The sequence below is a fragment of the Macrotis lagotis genome, chromosome 2 (assembly GCF_037893015.1).
Source record: "Macrotis lagotis isolate mMagLag1 chromosome 2, bilby.v1.9.chrom.fasta, whole genome shotgun sequence".
NCBI lineage: Eukaryota > Metazoa > Chordata > Mammalia > Peramelemorphia > Peramelidae > Macrotis > Macrotis lagotis.
Window position 1 is genome coordinate 296797115 of NC_133659.1, and position 15820 is coordinate 296812934.

The 15820-nt window shown below is 32.6% G+C and overlaps 1 protein-coding gene across 1 annotated transcript in view; it reads right to left on the bottom strand.

Moving 5' to 3' along the window:
• The window catches only part of PPFIA2 (PTPRF interacting protein alpha 2), a 190207-nt gene extending 175666 nt beyond the window's left edge, over window positions 1-14541 (bottom strand). The window contains exons 1-2 of the mRNA XM_074221063.1: window positions 14383-14541; window positions 525-599 (exon numbers count right to left, since the gene is read on the bottom strand). Of these exons, the coding sequence (XP_074077164.1) occupies window positions 525-599; window positions 14383-14493 (186 nt within the window). The 5' untranslated portion in view covers window positions 14494-14541. The remainder of the gene's footprint in view (window positions 1-524; window positions 600-14382) is intronic.
• Window positions 14542-15820: the final 1279 nt, after the last annotated feature.

Consider the following 15820-nt stretch of genomic DNA (forward strand, 5'->3'; position numbering starts at 1 on the left):
ATCTATCATTTGTAAACATTACAATTGGAGATGACAGCAATACCATAATGAAGGGAATTCAATAGCATTATTCAATTATGGTCCTATGCTTTGGCAAGATAAGAGAATCCAGGACCTAAGAGAAAACATTTTTAAATGGGTTGTGGAGTTCATTTCATTTGTGACATTTTAAGTTTTTACTGTCACATCTCTGACATTATAACAATGTAGAACACAGCTGTGTTCTCCTGCCTGAAGTGAATGGTATTGAGCTAAAAAACCTCAGTGAATTCTGACCTGTCACTAGTTCTTGGCTTTTTCCCTCTTTTGTCTTCTCCTAATAATAGACCTGAATAGAGTAGGAACCAAGAAACATCCAACTCCGACAGTTTGTTCCAATATACCTTTGTCGTTGCCTTCCCTGAAAGTAATTTATCTTTTTTTCTTTTACTTGGTGACACTTTGACATAAATGTGATGGAAAACACAAGGGCCAGCATGTTAGCAATATTGAACCTCAAAAGGGGAGAAAGTGGGTGAGGTTACCTCCTGGTTAGCAGCTGTTAGTTCTTCTTCCAGTGCAGAGACTCTTTCTAAAGAAACCCTCAGTCGCTCCCTTACCTAGAAGAAAAACCAAAACATGTGCAGTAATGTGCATTCCATAAATCTTTAAAGGTGTACAATCCATCATTAACATGAATGCAAAATGGACCCTAAGATCCCTTCTAAGCACTAAATATATATATATATATATATATATATATATATATATATATATATATATATATATATATATACACTATGATATCTCAAGAGACATCATTTATGTCTATAAAGCCTAAATTATCAGAAAATGACACATGATAAGTCAGTGTCTCAGGAGTAGGCTGCCCTATGTAACCCTTCTAACTATTCAATACCATGCAGCTCCTTGGATGGGCTCCTAGATTGGTTTGACTTCTAGTAAATTGTGTTTTACTGTAAAGAACAGTTAATCAAGATTCAAGTGTAATTCAAGTATGTTCATTTAAAATTAATTAAGAGTGAGTACTAGGGAAAAAATATAAAACTTGTTATTCCTTAGGATGCTTAGTTAATTTCCAGCAGACTTTTAGGTGTAGTTCAAAAAAAAAAGCACAATGTGTTCACTCAATGCTAAAGAATAAATGTGGGAAAATTGATTATTAGTGATATTATTGTTATTATAAGGGGAGTAGGCTTGCAGAGTTGCTAAGTGGGAAATTATTCTGATCATGGGATGGACTTTTAGATCCCCACAAATAGGTGATGTATGATAAAGTGAAAAAAGCTCTCAATTTAGAATCAAAGTCTTGGATCTGATACCAATTCTGTCATTTGTTACTTTGGGACACTAGGGAAATCTTGTAACCTCTTTGGGCCATAGTTTCCTAATATATAAAATGATAGAATAGGATTAAGTTGCCTTGAAGGTCCCTTCTGGCTTTAAATATTTTAATAAAGAACTGGTAATGAGACCTGAGAATTCCCATGTCCAAAAAGAGCAGCAGTCCAATTATCCCCCCCCATGATACTATTGTCCTCTGGTACTTATAGTATTTGTTATTAGTCTTATTCACATATCATTTTAAAATTTGTCTCATATTTTTCTCTGTATACATCCCATAAATTTGCTATCAGAGTTTAAGTTTCTTGGTGCCAAAATGTAAGTCCTTATTATCTAGATATTTTATCCAGCCTAAGACAGTGAATAATATATATTTGATATTTAAGAGATGCTTACTAAATGACTTAATGAATAATTAATTATTTACCAGTAATGAATGCATTGAAACGCTGGAACTGTTGGGGAGTAGATACTAGGTAAGAAAATGGGAATTCAAATAAAACCAGTTATGTTTTTTGAATATTAAGTAAATGAAATTGAAAATATGTTACATTTTCCTTTCCTAATAATAGATTTAATGGTTTTTGTAAATTTATTTCTAGCCTATAGTATGAATGTGGTGCCCTTTGAAATATCTTGCAAATGGATAGCAATGCAGAGATTTTGTTTTAGTGGGGCCCATGAAAATAGAGGACATATCAATGACAGAGACAATTCATTCTAATTTGATATAAATGGAAAATGTAATAAAAATGTCCCTTAAATAAAATTTAACATTTTTGAGAGGAAATTTTATTTATACCTATTTGCTTTTTACTCTACTTCATCAGCTAACAAAAATATATAAATAAATCAAATAAATAAAAAAATAATAAATCTCTTAAGTTTAGAAAATTGTTTTAAAGGACTCCTATGTTCAAGGCATTTTAATCACTTTAACAAAACTTAAAGAAGACAGTAATTGTCTTCAATTAGATGGGGAATTCAGCTCATGTCCAGAAAAGTAAATATGTGCTCTTTTAGGAAACAAGAATAAAGTTGAACAACTTGGGAGGGGAATAGTGAAGGTTTTATGGAAGGGGAAGTTCCAGAGGCAAATAAGGATTTTGAGAGGTAGAACTGCAAAGTTAAAAAAAAAAGAATAAAAAAAATCACAGATTTAGATTTTTAAAGGGATTAAGAGGTCATCTGAATTTAAACCAGTCATTTTAAAGTTGAGGAACCAACTGTGAGGTCCAGGGAGATTAAGTGACTTGACCAAAGTCACACAGATATTGGGTAAAAGACTTAAGAAGGGGGCAGCTAGGCCATATGGATAGAGCCTTGGAATCAGGAGGACCTCAGTTCAGATCTACCCTCAGACACTTAATAATAACTTAGCTGTGTGACCTTGGGCAAATAACAACCCCATTGTCTTGCAAAAACAAACCAAAAAAAAAAAAAAAAAAAACAAAATAAAAATAAAAGACTTCCTAAGACTTAACCACAGGCCTGGACACTTTCCATTGGACAACACAATCTCACCCTTCAGACAAAGTGAGTTTCTGTTTAACTTTTAAGTGTAACTTCAGATTTTAAACAACAGCAATTTAATGAACTTGACAACAGCTAATTTTTAATGTGAACCAAATTTCACCTTTCTTAAAACAAAATATGTTTAGTCATAGAAATGAAAAACAAATGGTGATTTGGGAGAAAATAGCATTAAAAATGTAACCGTTTCATTTAGCAAATATTCTATTCAGCCTAATCTAATTTAAAATGATTGACGAACTCAGACTACTTTCCCAGCACTATCAAAGAAGAATTATGATGATCATGGGTTCGAAAGGTCTCAGGGTGATAGAGGTAGGGCTGAAAGGGATCTTAGAAGCTAAAAAATTTAACTCCCCCATTTTACAGATAAACTGAGAGAATCCAAAGGAGGCTACATAACTTGCCCAATGATCACATCAACAGTAAGAGTCAAAGTTGAATTCAGATAATGTGAGTTCAAATCCAGCTCTGTTTTAAAATCATTTAGAAGCAGATAATTTTCAGCATAAACTTTATGACAAGTGGATTTGTATATTTAATTACAACTATATTGATTAAAGAACCGATGGTGGTCCCTAGTGGCAAGCCACAAGAAGGACTTGAAGACAACAAAGACAAGTTAGAAACTGGACAGAAAGTTTGGAAGACTAGTTAATCATGTATTCATGATAGCATCAAGTTTAAAAATTTTCTGACTGATTGGAAACATGAATACAACAAAGACAGAAATTTAGTAGAGAAAAATGTACAGTTCTTCAGAGAGTAAAAATAAATTACTTAAATATAGGATGTTGCAGGCCTGACTAAAGAGATCATTTGTAAAGGACCATATTGGGAAATTTCAAATTAGCATGGACTATATCATGTCTCATATAATCTAATAGCCAACATAATCTAATTTTAAAGTGTAACAATGAAAATAGTCTTAAGATGGTGGAAGAATTAAATTTTTATTTGGTTTTAGTATCTAAAATAAAGTATTCACTCCACATTTTATTAAGAATGTGGTCAAAGTATCTTGGTTCTGCCATTAACCATTTTTTCTGACCTTAAGTAATAGTTGCTTAAAGCTCTGAAACCTTATTAGTAAAATAAGGGTCTCACCTTCCAGTTATATTCTTTGCTTCCCTAATTCTCTAATACCTTAGACTACAGCATTATCAGAGTAAGGCAAGTGGATCATGAATAGTCTTACAAATCATTTTTTATAAGAATTGGGTGAAGGAACTAAAACTGTTTTAGACTGCAGAAATGAGAATCCTGGGATAGGATACCTATGTTCAAAATTTTTAATGAGCCTTTTGTAAAAAGGCAGCAGATTCCTTTTCAATGATGAGCTAGTGAACAGAATAAGAATCCATGAAATAAATATAGAGGAAGATTTTAAGATCAATGTAAGAAAGGTCTTTTAGCAATTAGAACTGTGCTTTGGAAGGATTTAAGAAGATATTAGATGAGCACCTGTCAAGACACATGCTTGAGAACATATATACACAACACATAAACTTAAAAAAACAAAATAAACCCAAATCCAAGAAACTTCCTCCCAAACGCTGTCCCCTTACTACCCCCCCAAAAAAAAACTTTTGACAGAGCATTTGCCTAGTTGATTGGTAAAGTTCTTCCCAATTCAATAAATCTCATGACTTCCCACTCCTGAAAGTACTGAAAAAAGGCAAGTCAAATACTGAACAAATGCAAAGAAAAAGAAGGGCAAAACAATCCCATGACCAGGGAGTTATTGATCTATTGGGGTTGTCTTGAAAATTCCTTTGTGTATGAAAGGTATATGAAAATCGGATATCTTTATGCTTACAATTGCTAATATTTCTAGGGAAATTAAATTTATTCAATAATTTAGTGTAAATGTAATAAGAAAATAATATTTACAATGCCTACAAATTATGTAGGCTGATATACCTTAGCCAAGTTAGAAACTGAAAACTTTGCAAATATATAACAATGAGTTTTATAATTTCTAGATTTACTAAAAAATTAGAAGGTAGATGAACATATACATTTATATACTCATTTGAATTTACTTATATATCAAAAGACTGAGTTTTTGCCTTATTCTTTGTAAAATCACACACTCATAAATTTTCCCAATTCTTCTCTAATAGTAAGCAGCTAAGCACTTCATGGTCTCCAAGTAGAAAGTCTCTGAGAAAAACCTATTGTGTTATATGATGAGATAAATGGAATAATATTCCAATAAAATGAGAACTATTCATTAATTGCTGTCACATTAAACATAAAAGATGATAAAGACTGTTCTTCAATAAAACAAAGAGGAAGGTCATTTCCACCCTTATGTCAAATCAACACTACAAATGTCTGAATCAGTGCTCAAACTGAAATTTCAGATATGAATACTTTATTCATAGTCAAGTGAACTATTTTTATACATCTAACTCTTACAGAAGCTTCTGACTAATTCACCATGTTAGTTTTTTGAAGTATAAAAATAAATGGTTTCTAAATAATGTTGAGTGTAAGAGCAACACTAATAATAATGAAACAGTACTATATAGATTAAAAAATTTTTCTTCAAAATTCTTTCCTCAACCATCCTCAATTAGATGTGGATAATAGTGTAGTAATATCCCTACATTACAGATGAGAAAACTGAAACTTTTGATTTAGAGGAAGTGGCTCCCCCCCCCCCAGAGTCCCATAAGCAATTAATATGAGATTTAAAATACAAATCTAGATTCTGACTTCACATTTTGTGTTCCTCCCAACACAATTGAACTATCTTTTGAAATAAATTCCATAGTCTATTTTTTCTTTTAAAAAAAGATCATAATAGTTGCATTTCATCCTCAAAATCTCCACTGTGTATGAAACAAATGCAGTTCCTTTAAAATTAACAAAGTATGCTCAATGTGGAGTGCTTGATAGAGTCTCTTGCAAACAGAAGTTGCTTAATAAATTCTAGTTTATTTCTGGATGGGAGAACTTTAACTATGGTGATATGACTTAAAATTTGCTCCAAGGAGACAAAAATAAATGACTGACACTGGCTGTTCTCCTTCGGCAGATGAAAATAATTGAGCTTAGTGTTTAGTTCTCAAGAATAATCAGTCCAAATAAGAAATTACCAGATGGCCCATTTTACTGACCCCAGTCTTCTCCCTTTTCAACAATATTCTATCAGAATCTCCAGTTCTATCTTCACCACAGGGCCATCACAACTAAATTTGTCTTTAAAAATTAATTTAAGGTTATTTTTAATGGTTTTTATACGCAAACTGACAAATTATTAGTTATTGCTCTGTTGATGTTATGATAAAGAAGATATTTTTGAATTTTTCATTAACATAGAGAAAAGATTTATGGTTCATATTCTATAATTTGCTTCCCAATTATTTTAAAATGTAAACAGCCTTTAGAAAGTTTACAAGGATCCATCATGATAATAAATATTTGTTTAGTCATTTACAAGGTCTTAGAAGATAGAGGAGACTATTCACTAAAATATCTTCTTCAAAGAAGAAAACATGGAGTTTTCCACATGAACAGTTTTAGCTACATGTCTCATAATATTTTATTTTAGTTATATCAAAGGCTTTCATTAGAAGAATTTTTAAAGTCACAGTAATTTTATTCCATCCATATTCTGCATGTGGATAAAAGGAAACTGAGTTTTCATGGATGACAACTGAAGAAGGTAAAGCAAAGATGACTGACAGAACAAGTATCCTTTTCGAACATATTATAATTTATTCCCATTACATTTCTAAGATATCTAACATCATAGCTGAAAATGGGATTTGAGACCCATTCTTGAAGCAAAAGTTCAACATCATTTTTTGACATTAAATTTCAGGATTAAAAAGCTAAATGGAGATGTAGGTAGATCTACTCAGGAAACAAGAAATATTTGCTAAATGTTCAAAGATACTTTTCACAAGTTTCTAACATGTCCTTTCTCATACAATAATATAATTGTTGACTCGAAGTGTCTTTGAGCTATTGGTAAAGGCAGGCATGGCACCTTCAAAAGTCTTTTGTAAGATGACTGCTTGGGAAGTTCAAATGAGATCTAATCCAACCTCAGTATGAAACAGTTCCAATGAAATAGTTCTAGACTGGTTCAAACAATAATAATTTAAGTTTTTCAATATATATATATATATATATATATATATATATATATATATATATATATATATATTCTTCAATGGATCTATCCATTTCTAAGTGGTTTTTGTCCTTTATTCTTTAAGAGAACACAAAATGATATCCCTGTGTTAGTCTTACATGTGTCTGATTGTGGCTCATTAACACAATATGTGCTTGGAATGCTGTCATAGATCAGACACAAATAATCATCTATCAGAGCCCAGTGGTGGGCTCAATTGATGAATCAATATATAGTGACATTTTATTAAAGAGTTTACCATAGAGCCTAGCCCTTAGTAGATGTTTAATAAATGTTTATTGATTGATATAGCAATCAGAATCCAGTGTCATCAGTAGAGTTTTGATGGGAGTCGAAAATTGAGTACAGTTAGTTTCAAGATAGATGGCCAGTTAAGTGACTAGTCAAAGGTAGCATGGTTTGGACATATCAGAGGCAATACTTGAGCCAAGGTCTTCCTGATTCAAGGTCAATTTTCTATCCTCTGAACTATGCTGCCTCTCTTAAAGTTTTGTTATTAATAAATCATATTTTTTTTAGGTTTTTGCAAGGCAAATAGGGTTAAGTGGCTTGCCCAAGTCCACACAGCTAGGTAATTATTAAGTGTCTGAGACCGGATTTGAACCCAGGTACTCCTGACTCCAAGGCTGGTGCTTTATCCACTACACCACCTAGCCACCCCCTAAATCATATTTCTAATCTAAAAGAACCAAGAGAATAAAAATAGAGATAAAGTCATTGTTCCTGGAATGACTTAGTAAATCAAAATTAATCCAAATCCATAGAAGGGAATTCACCGAGGATTTATGAACATACTAATTCCATCCCTTTCTTCCTCTGAGATCTTAATCTTTTGTGAACATGAATTCTTTGGTTGAGCTTTGGTACTTGATGGGGATTCCATTGAATCTGAAGCAAAGACGAGTGAGGGAAATGAAGAGTTAATTACTTCTTAAGATTTGATAATTAAGCTGAGAATCGAACCTGTCCATTCTTTATTTCTAAGTAATTGGATTTCAAAGCACTTTCATCAATATTTTCTAATTCGATTCTTAAACACATCTATAAGATCAGCAGAACCACTATTAACTTCCCCCTCCCCAATGTACAAAGAAGAAAAGGAAGCCCAGAGAAATCATGTCTTTTCTATGTTCACCTGGATAAAAATGGCCAGATTATATTAAAAGATAAGCTTTTTTGACTAAAACACATTGTATCTACTGTGCTACACTGCCTCTCAGCATCTTCTACATGGATAGATGGTAGGAAAATATCTCTGCCACAGAAATGTACATTATTTATTCCTTTTTTTGTAAGAGGAAAAATAAAACGCTATTTTAACCTATAAAAATCTGCCCCAAAAACATATTCCTTCCCCTCCAAAAAAAATAATAACCACGTTCAGATAAATTTGGAGAAAAACAATCTCAAGTACAAAATTTTTAAGAATATTTAAAAAACTAAGTTTTAATATTTTCAAGTCTTAAAGTATACATAGAGAATTTACTTTGATGAAAAGAACAGATTATTTGTAATTAGCTTATTAAATATCTGTACTTTAAAAGCACTTGAACTCTCAAGTACTGGAAAATGCTTTTTCTTTGAGCAAAGCAGACACCTCCCTTAAATTATTTTTTATATTATTGCTTTGCTTAGCAAAGTCTTTCTATTTTAATTCAATAAACATTTATAAAGCATAGAGTATGCCAAGCAAAATCACATTTTGGAAATTTGCTTGGAATTACTACTGATTTTATTATGATCATTTTGAAATTATTACTTGATTATCAAAAGACAGTTTAGCATGATTATTATAGAAATCAGCAAAACAGTACAGCAAGCATTCACTTTAAGTATTTACCAATTTCAGAGACTTAGATATTATTTTGTTGAGGAGCTACGGTCTGAAGTGGTTTATAAATTCTCATTTCTACAGATAATTGAGGAGAATAACAGCATGGAAATGATATGATCTCTCTTCTTAAATAGTTTAAAACAGTACAAATGTAAGCTATTGACCAGTTTATATTGAGAATTTTCACAATTTTGCCTTAGAGGTGGTCAAAAAAATTAGTTATTTTGTAATTGGAGCGTTTAATACTCCATTATTTCAGATTAGTATAATCTACTCTTTAATCAGAATTATTGGTTGGTTAGTCCTTCTGTTATTTTCTTTTTATTACTGGGAAGAAAATTTGCCCTTGACCATAACCTTTACCCTTAGCCCTGCTGCCTTAACTAGCAAGGATTGATATTCAATAAAGAATATCTGCCAGGCCATCTAATCCATGAGATTGTAAACAAATGGTAGATTTAGACACAACCAGCAACCCAGCTTTGTTTTCTTAGGCTATAAAAATAATTCCAAAAGTTGACATGAAGGATATTACAGATTTCTGGATGTCTGAAAAATTAAAAGTGGATGATCATGGGTTTGTGGCACCTGGAAGAACACTGATTTTGATAATTTGGTGCCAATTGACTCTGTACCACCAGAGTAGCATCAATCTTTGACTCTCAAGGTTCATATTTTGTTCTTCTCACCCATTCTTTAGAAAAATGAATATACTTTTCATCCCACATAGCTATGTAGACAAATCATCTTCCAATCTAACAAGGATTTATTATGCAACTTTTATGTGTAAGATGTGATTTTAAAAAAGGGAAGCTGAATTTAAGGAGATTGTATATTGGATTTTAGTGTAAGAAGTGCCATATTGAATAAGTTCCATGTAAATTATCTACAAACTCAGTCTGAAAGATGAAGGCTGTCCTCTAGATGCCACTCTTAATAGAATGTTATACTTTTATCATTTGCGACTTCATCTTAACCATTTTTGAATCTATTTGCATTTGCAGACTGTTAATTCTTGCATAATGCATTCCATCTCTTTGTTAATGGAGTGGAAAATACTATCTATTTCAATTCTCTTGGTGGCTCAAGGAAGGGTTCTCTAGTTCTAGAATTCAACAATGCTAGAACACTGCAAGTTTCCTAATACAGATGAATTTAATAGGTTCAGACTCATCCTTGTCCCTAACCACCAAATCATATCTCTTCTCAGTTAATTTTTTCCATTTGGAAAAAGAAATCATCTTTTTAGCATATCTTTATTCTAGGATTTTAAAAGACAAGAATCTGATGACCAAAGTCATCAAAGAGAAATGCTCAAAGTGAACTTTTTTGCCTCCCTTTCATGATTTTCATTATTTTAATGAACCATTCCTTTCTGATAGGAAACATGATGAAGTTGACTGAGGTCTTATAGTCAATAATAAATTCCTACCTCTGACATATACAGATAGGGATATATTGGTCAGTGGTTAATAACCAGCACTCTGAAACAAATCACATGTTGTATTAAAAGTGTATTATTTGTAGAAATGCTTTCCATGATTACATGTGTGTATACCAAAATGCTTGCCCTTTAAGAGAGTGGAGAGGGAAGAAAGAAAAGAAGAGGATATGGAACTAAAATTTTAAAAATAATTATTATGTAACTGAAAAAGTTTCAAAATAAAAAACAAAATGTAATAGTAATATTTCTTCATTATTTTAAGAACAAATCAATACAACAAGACATCAAGCTCAAATTTGTAGAATTTATCAATTTCTGAGGCATAAATGTTCAAACTGAAAATTTAACGATGTTTTTTTTTGCAGGTTCAAGCTAGTACCAGCCATCCCCTCCACAGGTGTTGTGATGTGGGTAGGTTACTCAACCTCTTAGTAGCCCTTGACAGTTCTCTCAACTCTAATTTCAGTATGTGTTGCCAAATATACATTGGTCCAGAGAGTTTCCATACTGGGAGGTTTAGAAAATTTGCTCATCTATCTGTCTATCTATCTATCTATCTATCTATCTATCTATCTATCTATCTATCTACTACATTAAGGAAAATAGTTTCCAAATTATGAGTTCTCCAGGTTCTGACTCTGCCCCCTCCTCTACATCACAAAATTTTCTAATTTTTTTACTGAAAATTCTCTTTTTAATCCATTCTTATATAGAAGTTGATAGGTAATTGTAATTTTATTGTATTCTTCTTGAAAAGAAATAACCAAAGTATACCTCATAGTACAAAGGCAGATTCCATAGATGTCCCTCATGTGGCTCACAGTTCCAAAACACGTTCTTCCATGCCTCCCATTGCTCCCTTTTATATTGTCATGCCCTAGCACTGGGCCTAAAAATTCTATGATTTTGAATATATATGAATATCACTTAACTTCAAAGATTTATTAGTTCACTATCTATTCCCCAATTCTTCATGTTTTTAATATGGTTCATGAAGACAAAATCTATCTCTAATATTTATATTCTGAGGGTTTAAAAAGTACCTGACACAGAATAGACACTTGTTAAAACTTGCTACTTGGCTAATTTCCTTTCAGTCCTTGGGGTTTTTATGAATTTCTACAAGAAAAAAGTGTGACTCCACACAGCACAACCTTTTCATAAGAATGAGCTTTCCCACATTTAACTGAACTCCTTCTAAACACAAAGCTTATTGATGCACTCAGGAAGGTAGGATCTGCCTGGTTGTAATCCAGTGGCATAGTCAATGAGAACACAAGGTCCTCTTCACAACAAAATAAAGCATTAGAATAGGATGTTGGTATACAATATGAATTAGTAGTATAGTATTATTGTACAAGATTGGAAGGAACCTCAGAAGTCATCTATCTACCCCTTCATTTGAGAGTTATGGAAACTGAAGTATATTACACGGATCAAAATTGGTATTTAATTCAATTACTCAATAGATTCTATTCTGGGAACTAGACTAATACAATATTTTATAAGGGAAATAAGAAAATGAAACAATTACACAATTATTCTCTTAGTCTCTTAACTGTGCTAACTAGTCCCTCTCTCAAAGTCAAGTAAATAATCATTAATTAAGCACTTAAGAGATTAACTTCATCTTTTAACTATATAATCTTCTTATTAATTCAGAATTCATTTGATTCACTGGAGAAGAGTGATGCATGAAAAAATGGGAGAGATATAGGGAAAAGGAGGGAGAAGAAAGGAAAGGGAACGGAGGAAGCATGGGTACTATGGTTATTATACAAACACCAGGGAATATTTAATCAATTTGGAGGTGGCATTAAAAATGATCAGTTGACTAAAATAGCTTTCTTTTTGAGGAAGCCAGGAGTGATTTCTTCACATCAATAAATTTTCAAAATACCCTTAAAATACTATTTGGTTTTTAACATCTTCTTTTAGTACTACCTCAATAAACTGTTAGAAAGGTTAAAATCAGCTCTTTAAGAGATTTTAAATTTTAAAAGAAAAAACTTACATCATCAGATCATTAGGTTAAACAATAATTTCATCTCAACTTATGCTTAGATTATATTTTATATTTTCTTCCCACCATTCTTTTAAAAACCAAATATCACTTTGTCAGATTTCTAGAATTAATAGGTTTATTAATAAATTCTTGGAGTCAGATTTCTCCTGGAATGCAGGAAGAAGTGTTGATGAAAATAACTATGTACCATTGCTCTTTTCTAGGCATTTCTATCACTGCTTCATTCTCCTCCTCAAAAAGAAGACATCCCTCATACAAACTATAATAACAGAGAAAGGAGAAATAAATCAAGACACTGCCCATGTCCAAAAACGTTTCTTTTATTCCTCATTTGTACATCACATCTCTGCCAGAGGTGGGAAGAATTATTCATCTTCAAGAGATCTCATGATTAATGTCTCTCTTTTGTTTTTTTTTTAATTTTAACACATGGCTAATTGTTTTGGTACAAATCTTTGATTTTAGTAATATGAAGGATGTTGGATGTGGTTGTATTCTTTCACTAAGTTTAACAACTTGCCTATAATTCATCATCATGTAGAATTGCCTGGGACATTAAGAAGTTGAGTGATTTGTCCATATTCAGTCACTAGTGTCAAAACTGACTTGAACTATGAATTGACCCTCAGTCAGCTATGTCTTGTCATTTGTATTTATAGCCTTTTCTTATCAAGAGTCCGACAAAAGATTTATTTATGAGCTTAAAACTGGCAACCTATCACGTTTAGACAGCAAGTTTTAAAAATTACAAAACCTTAATACATTCCCAGAAAAGTGAGAATTTAACAAAATACTAAGCAATGACAGGACATGAAAATCTTACTGCCTGATTTTGCCACATTGGCAATTACGCTAGCAGAGTCTGCTATGCATGAATTCAATTCTGGTACAGGAAAAATGTTAATGAACCCAATTGCTGACTTTGACAGCTAAAGTGAAAAACAAGATATAATTTATTTCTCAAAAATGTAGTAGACAAAATTATGGTTATCTTCATGTGTATGTTATACATAAGCCCGTTCTCAACAAAGAAACATCTCTGAGAGTTGAGGACTGAGAAGAAACACATGTATAAAAAAAGAGCAAATATATTTGCGCTGGTACAAAATGAATAAAACTACTGCATAATCCCTGGGTTGGAATCGAATGTTCATGATCTGTCACTTCACAATGAAATGTCAAATAAATTTTAAGCTTACAAAGCATCAAAGAATATACTGGTGTGTCTTTTTGTGTGCAGTCTTTTAAATTCCATAAAACTGAAATCAGAGCATAAACCTTAATAATCTCCAAGGGTATAACACTCACACTAGTGTATGTAACATATAGATACATATACACACACACCAGTCTGAGTTTATATATATATTTATATTTATATGTATATGTATGTCACTAGAAATTATTTCAACAACAGAAATGAAAAAGCTTAAAGCCACTTTCAGAAACTGCCTTAAAGCATTTGGCTACATGGAGTGATTTTTTTTATGGAATGTAGCATAGGTCTTACAGAAAAGTAGAGCTACAAAATGCTACCTTTAGACAGATGTCCATCTGGGAAGGAAGATACTGCCTAGTCTTCTTTTTATTTTCAAAATAGATTTTCAATGATACCTTTTGTTTTTCATAGCTAAGGTCTGCCCCCTAAACCCTACCCCTCCTACTTCCCAGAGAATCATCTCTTATTAATAGATTTTTTTTAAATATAAAGAGACATAAGAGGGAGGAAAAAGCCTACAAAAATATATAAACTTCTTTAGGGTATCCGAGCCAGCATTATGAAATTATAAATTCACCAAACATATGATCAACTCTGTTGGGCTAAAAATGACAGACTGATGAAAGGCCTATGATGATGTTCTATTGGAATTTCAAAGACCTTGGTATACTTTGAATTTTTCATGCCCATTTAGGGAATCTCTTTGAATGACTTACTTTAGGAAGGCATGTGCTTCAATGGATGGAAGTAAGCAAACCATGAGCGAGAGAGCACAGATAAGCGGAATATGAGGGTTGTTTCCATACTGTACCTTTTCATCCAAAGCCTTGTGGTGCTCAAACAGAGATTTCAGGGCTTTGAGAACCTCGACTTCACTGGACACCCCTGATGGGGACTGGGCTTGTCTCTTGACCACAGTCATTCTTAGAGACCGCTCATGTCTGGAAACAAGGCACTCCAAATGCTCCAGTAACAGCTAGTGTTAGGAAACAAAAGAAAACAGAGTCAGAGATTTTTTTCCCCTTTCTAAATGTTATTGACTTTAGAGTTTCACAGAAAGCCTAACCATCATGGCCTTGTCAGCTATCAGTGGACTAAGCTGCATTGGAACCAGAGGCAGTATTCTGAGATGAAAGCAGTGACCATCAAATAGGGAGGGAGGGAGGAAGGAATAGAGGAAGACAGGGAAGGAGAGAAGAAAGAAAAGGAAGGAGAGAAGGAAAGAAGAAAAAGAATGAATGAATGAACAAAGGAAGGAAGGAAGAAAAAAGGAAGAAAAGGAGGATGGAAGGAGGGAGGGAAAGAAGGAAAGAAAAAAGGAAAGAAGGAGGAAGGGAGGGAGGAAAGGTAAGAGGAAGAGAAGAGTAGAAGAAAAAGACAAGGAAGGAGAGAGGGAAGGAAACAAGGAAGAGAGACAGGAAGGAGGACAGAAGGAAGGAAAGAAAAGAAAGAAAGAAAGAAAGAAATGAACAAAGGTGGGAAGGAATAACAAAGGAAGAAAAGAAAGGAAGGAGGATGGGAAGAAGGAAGGGAGAGGGAGGAAAGGAAAGAGGGAGGGAAGGATGGAAGAAAGAAGGAGGAAGGATTTATTAGGGAAAGACTGAAAATTTTTAAATGAGATATTTGGAAAGAATTTGACAAATTCAATAGGAAGGCTTCTGTGCATAGTGAATCAATCAATCAATCAATATTTACTAAATTCCTCCACTGTTCGAAATGCTGGAGCAAGTAGAATCACAAGGATGCTATATCTAACTCTAAAGAAAGCAGAACTGGAAAAACAGATACATGATGTTTTTCTACTACAACAATAATCATCAAACAAAAACAAAACAATTGAAACCAAATGTTATGAAATTATAAGAAACAATCTTAAATTCAACAAATTAAATGAAAAGGTACCCTCCCTCTTGTTTTCAAAGGTAGAGGACATTTTGACATTGTAAGACTTTTAATTCCTAGCTACCTTCTCATCAAATGTTTTAGTATTGCATCTCTTCCCTACTTTTTATAGTTCTGGAATTATAATTAATAGAATACTTGTCAATGTTCCTGAAATTTGTCAATTTACTACAAAACTCTATTCACCATTCTTGCAATTTTGACTCCAAATACTTCATAAGTTAACAGTCCTTCCTCTCCCTTCACCTTTCTCTCCCCATATATGTCCATATAGATATGCATATAGAAATATAGATATATATGAATTTAACTTCCTAGAAGGAAGGGACAGACTTGTTGTTTTGTGT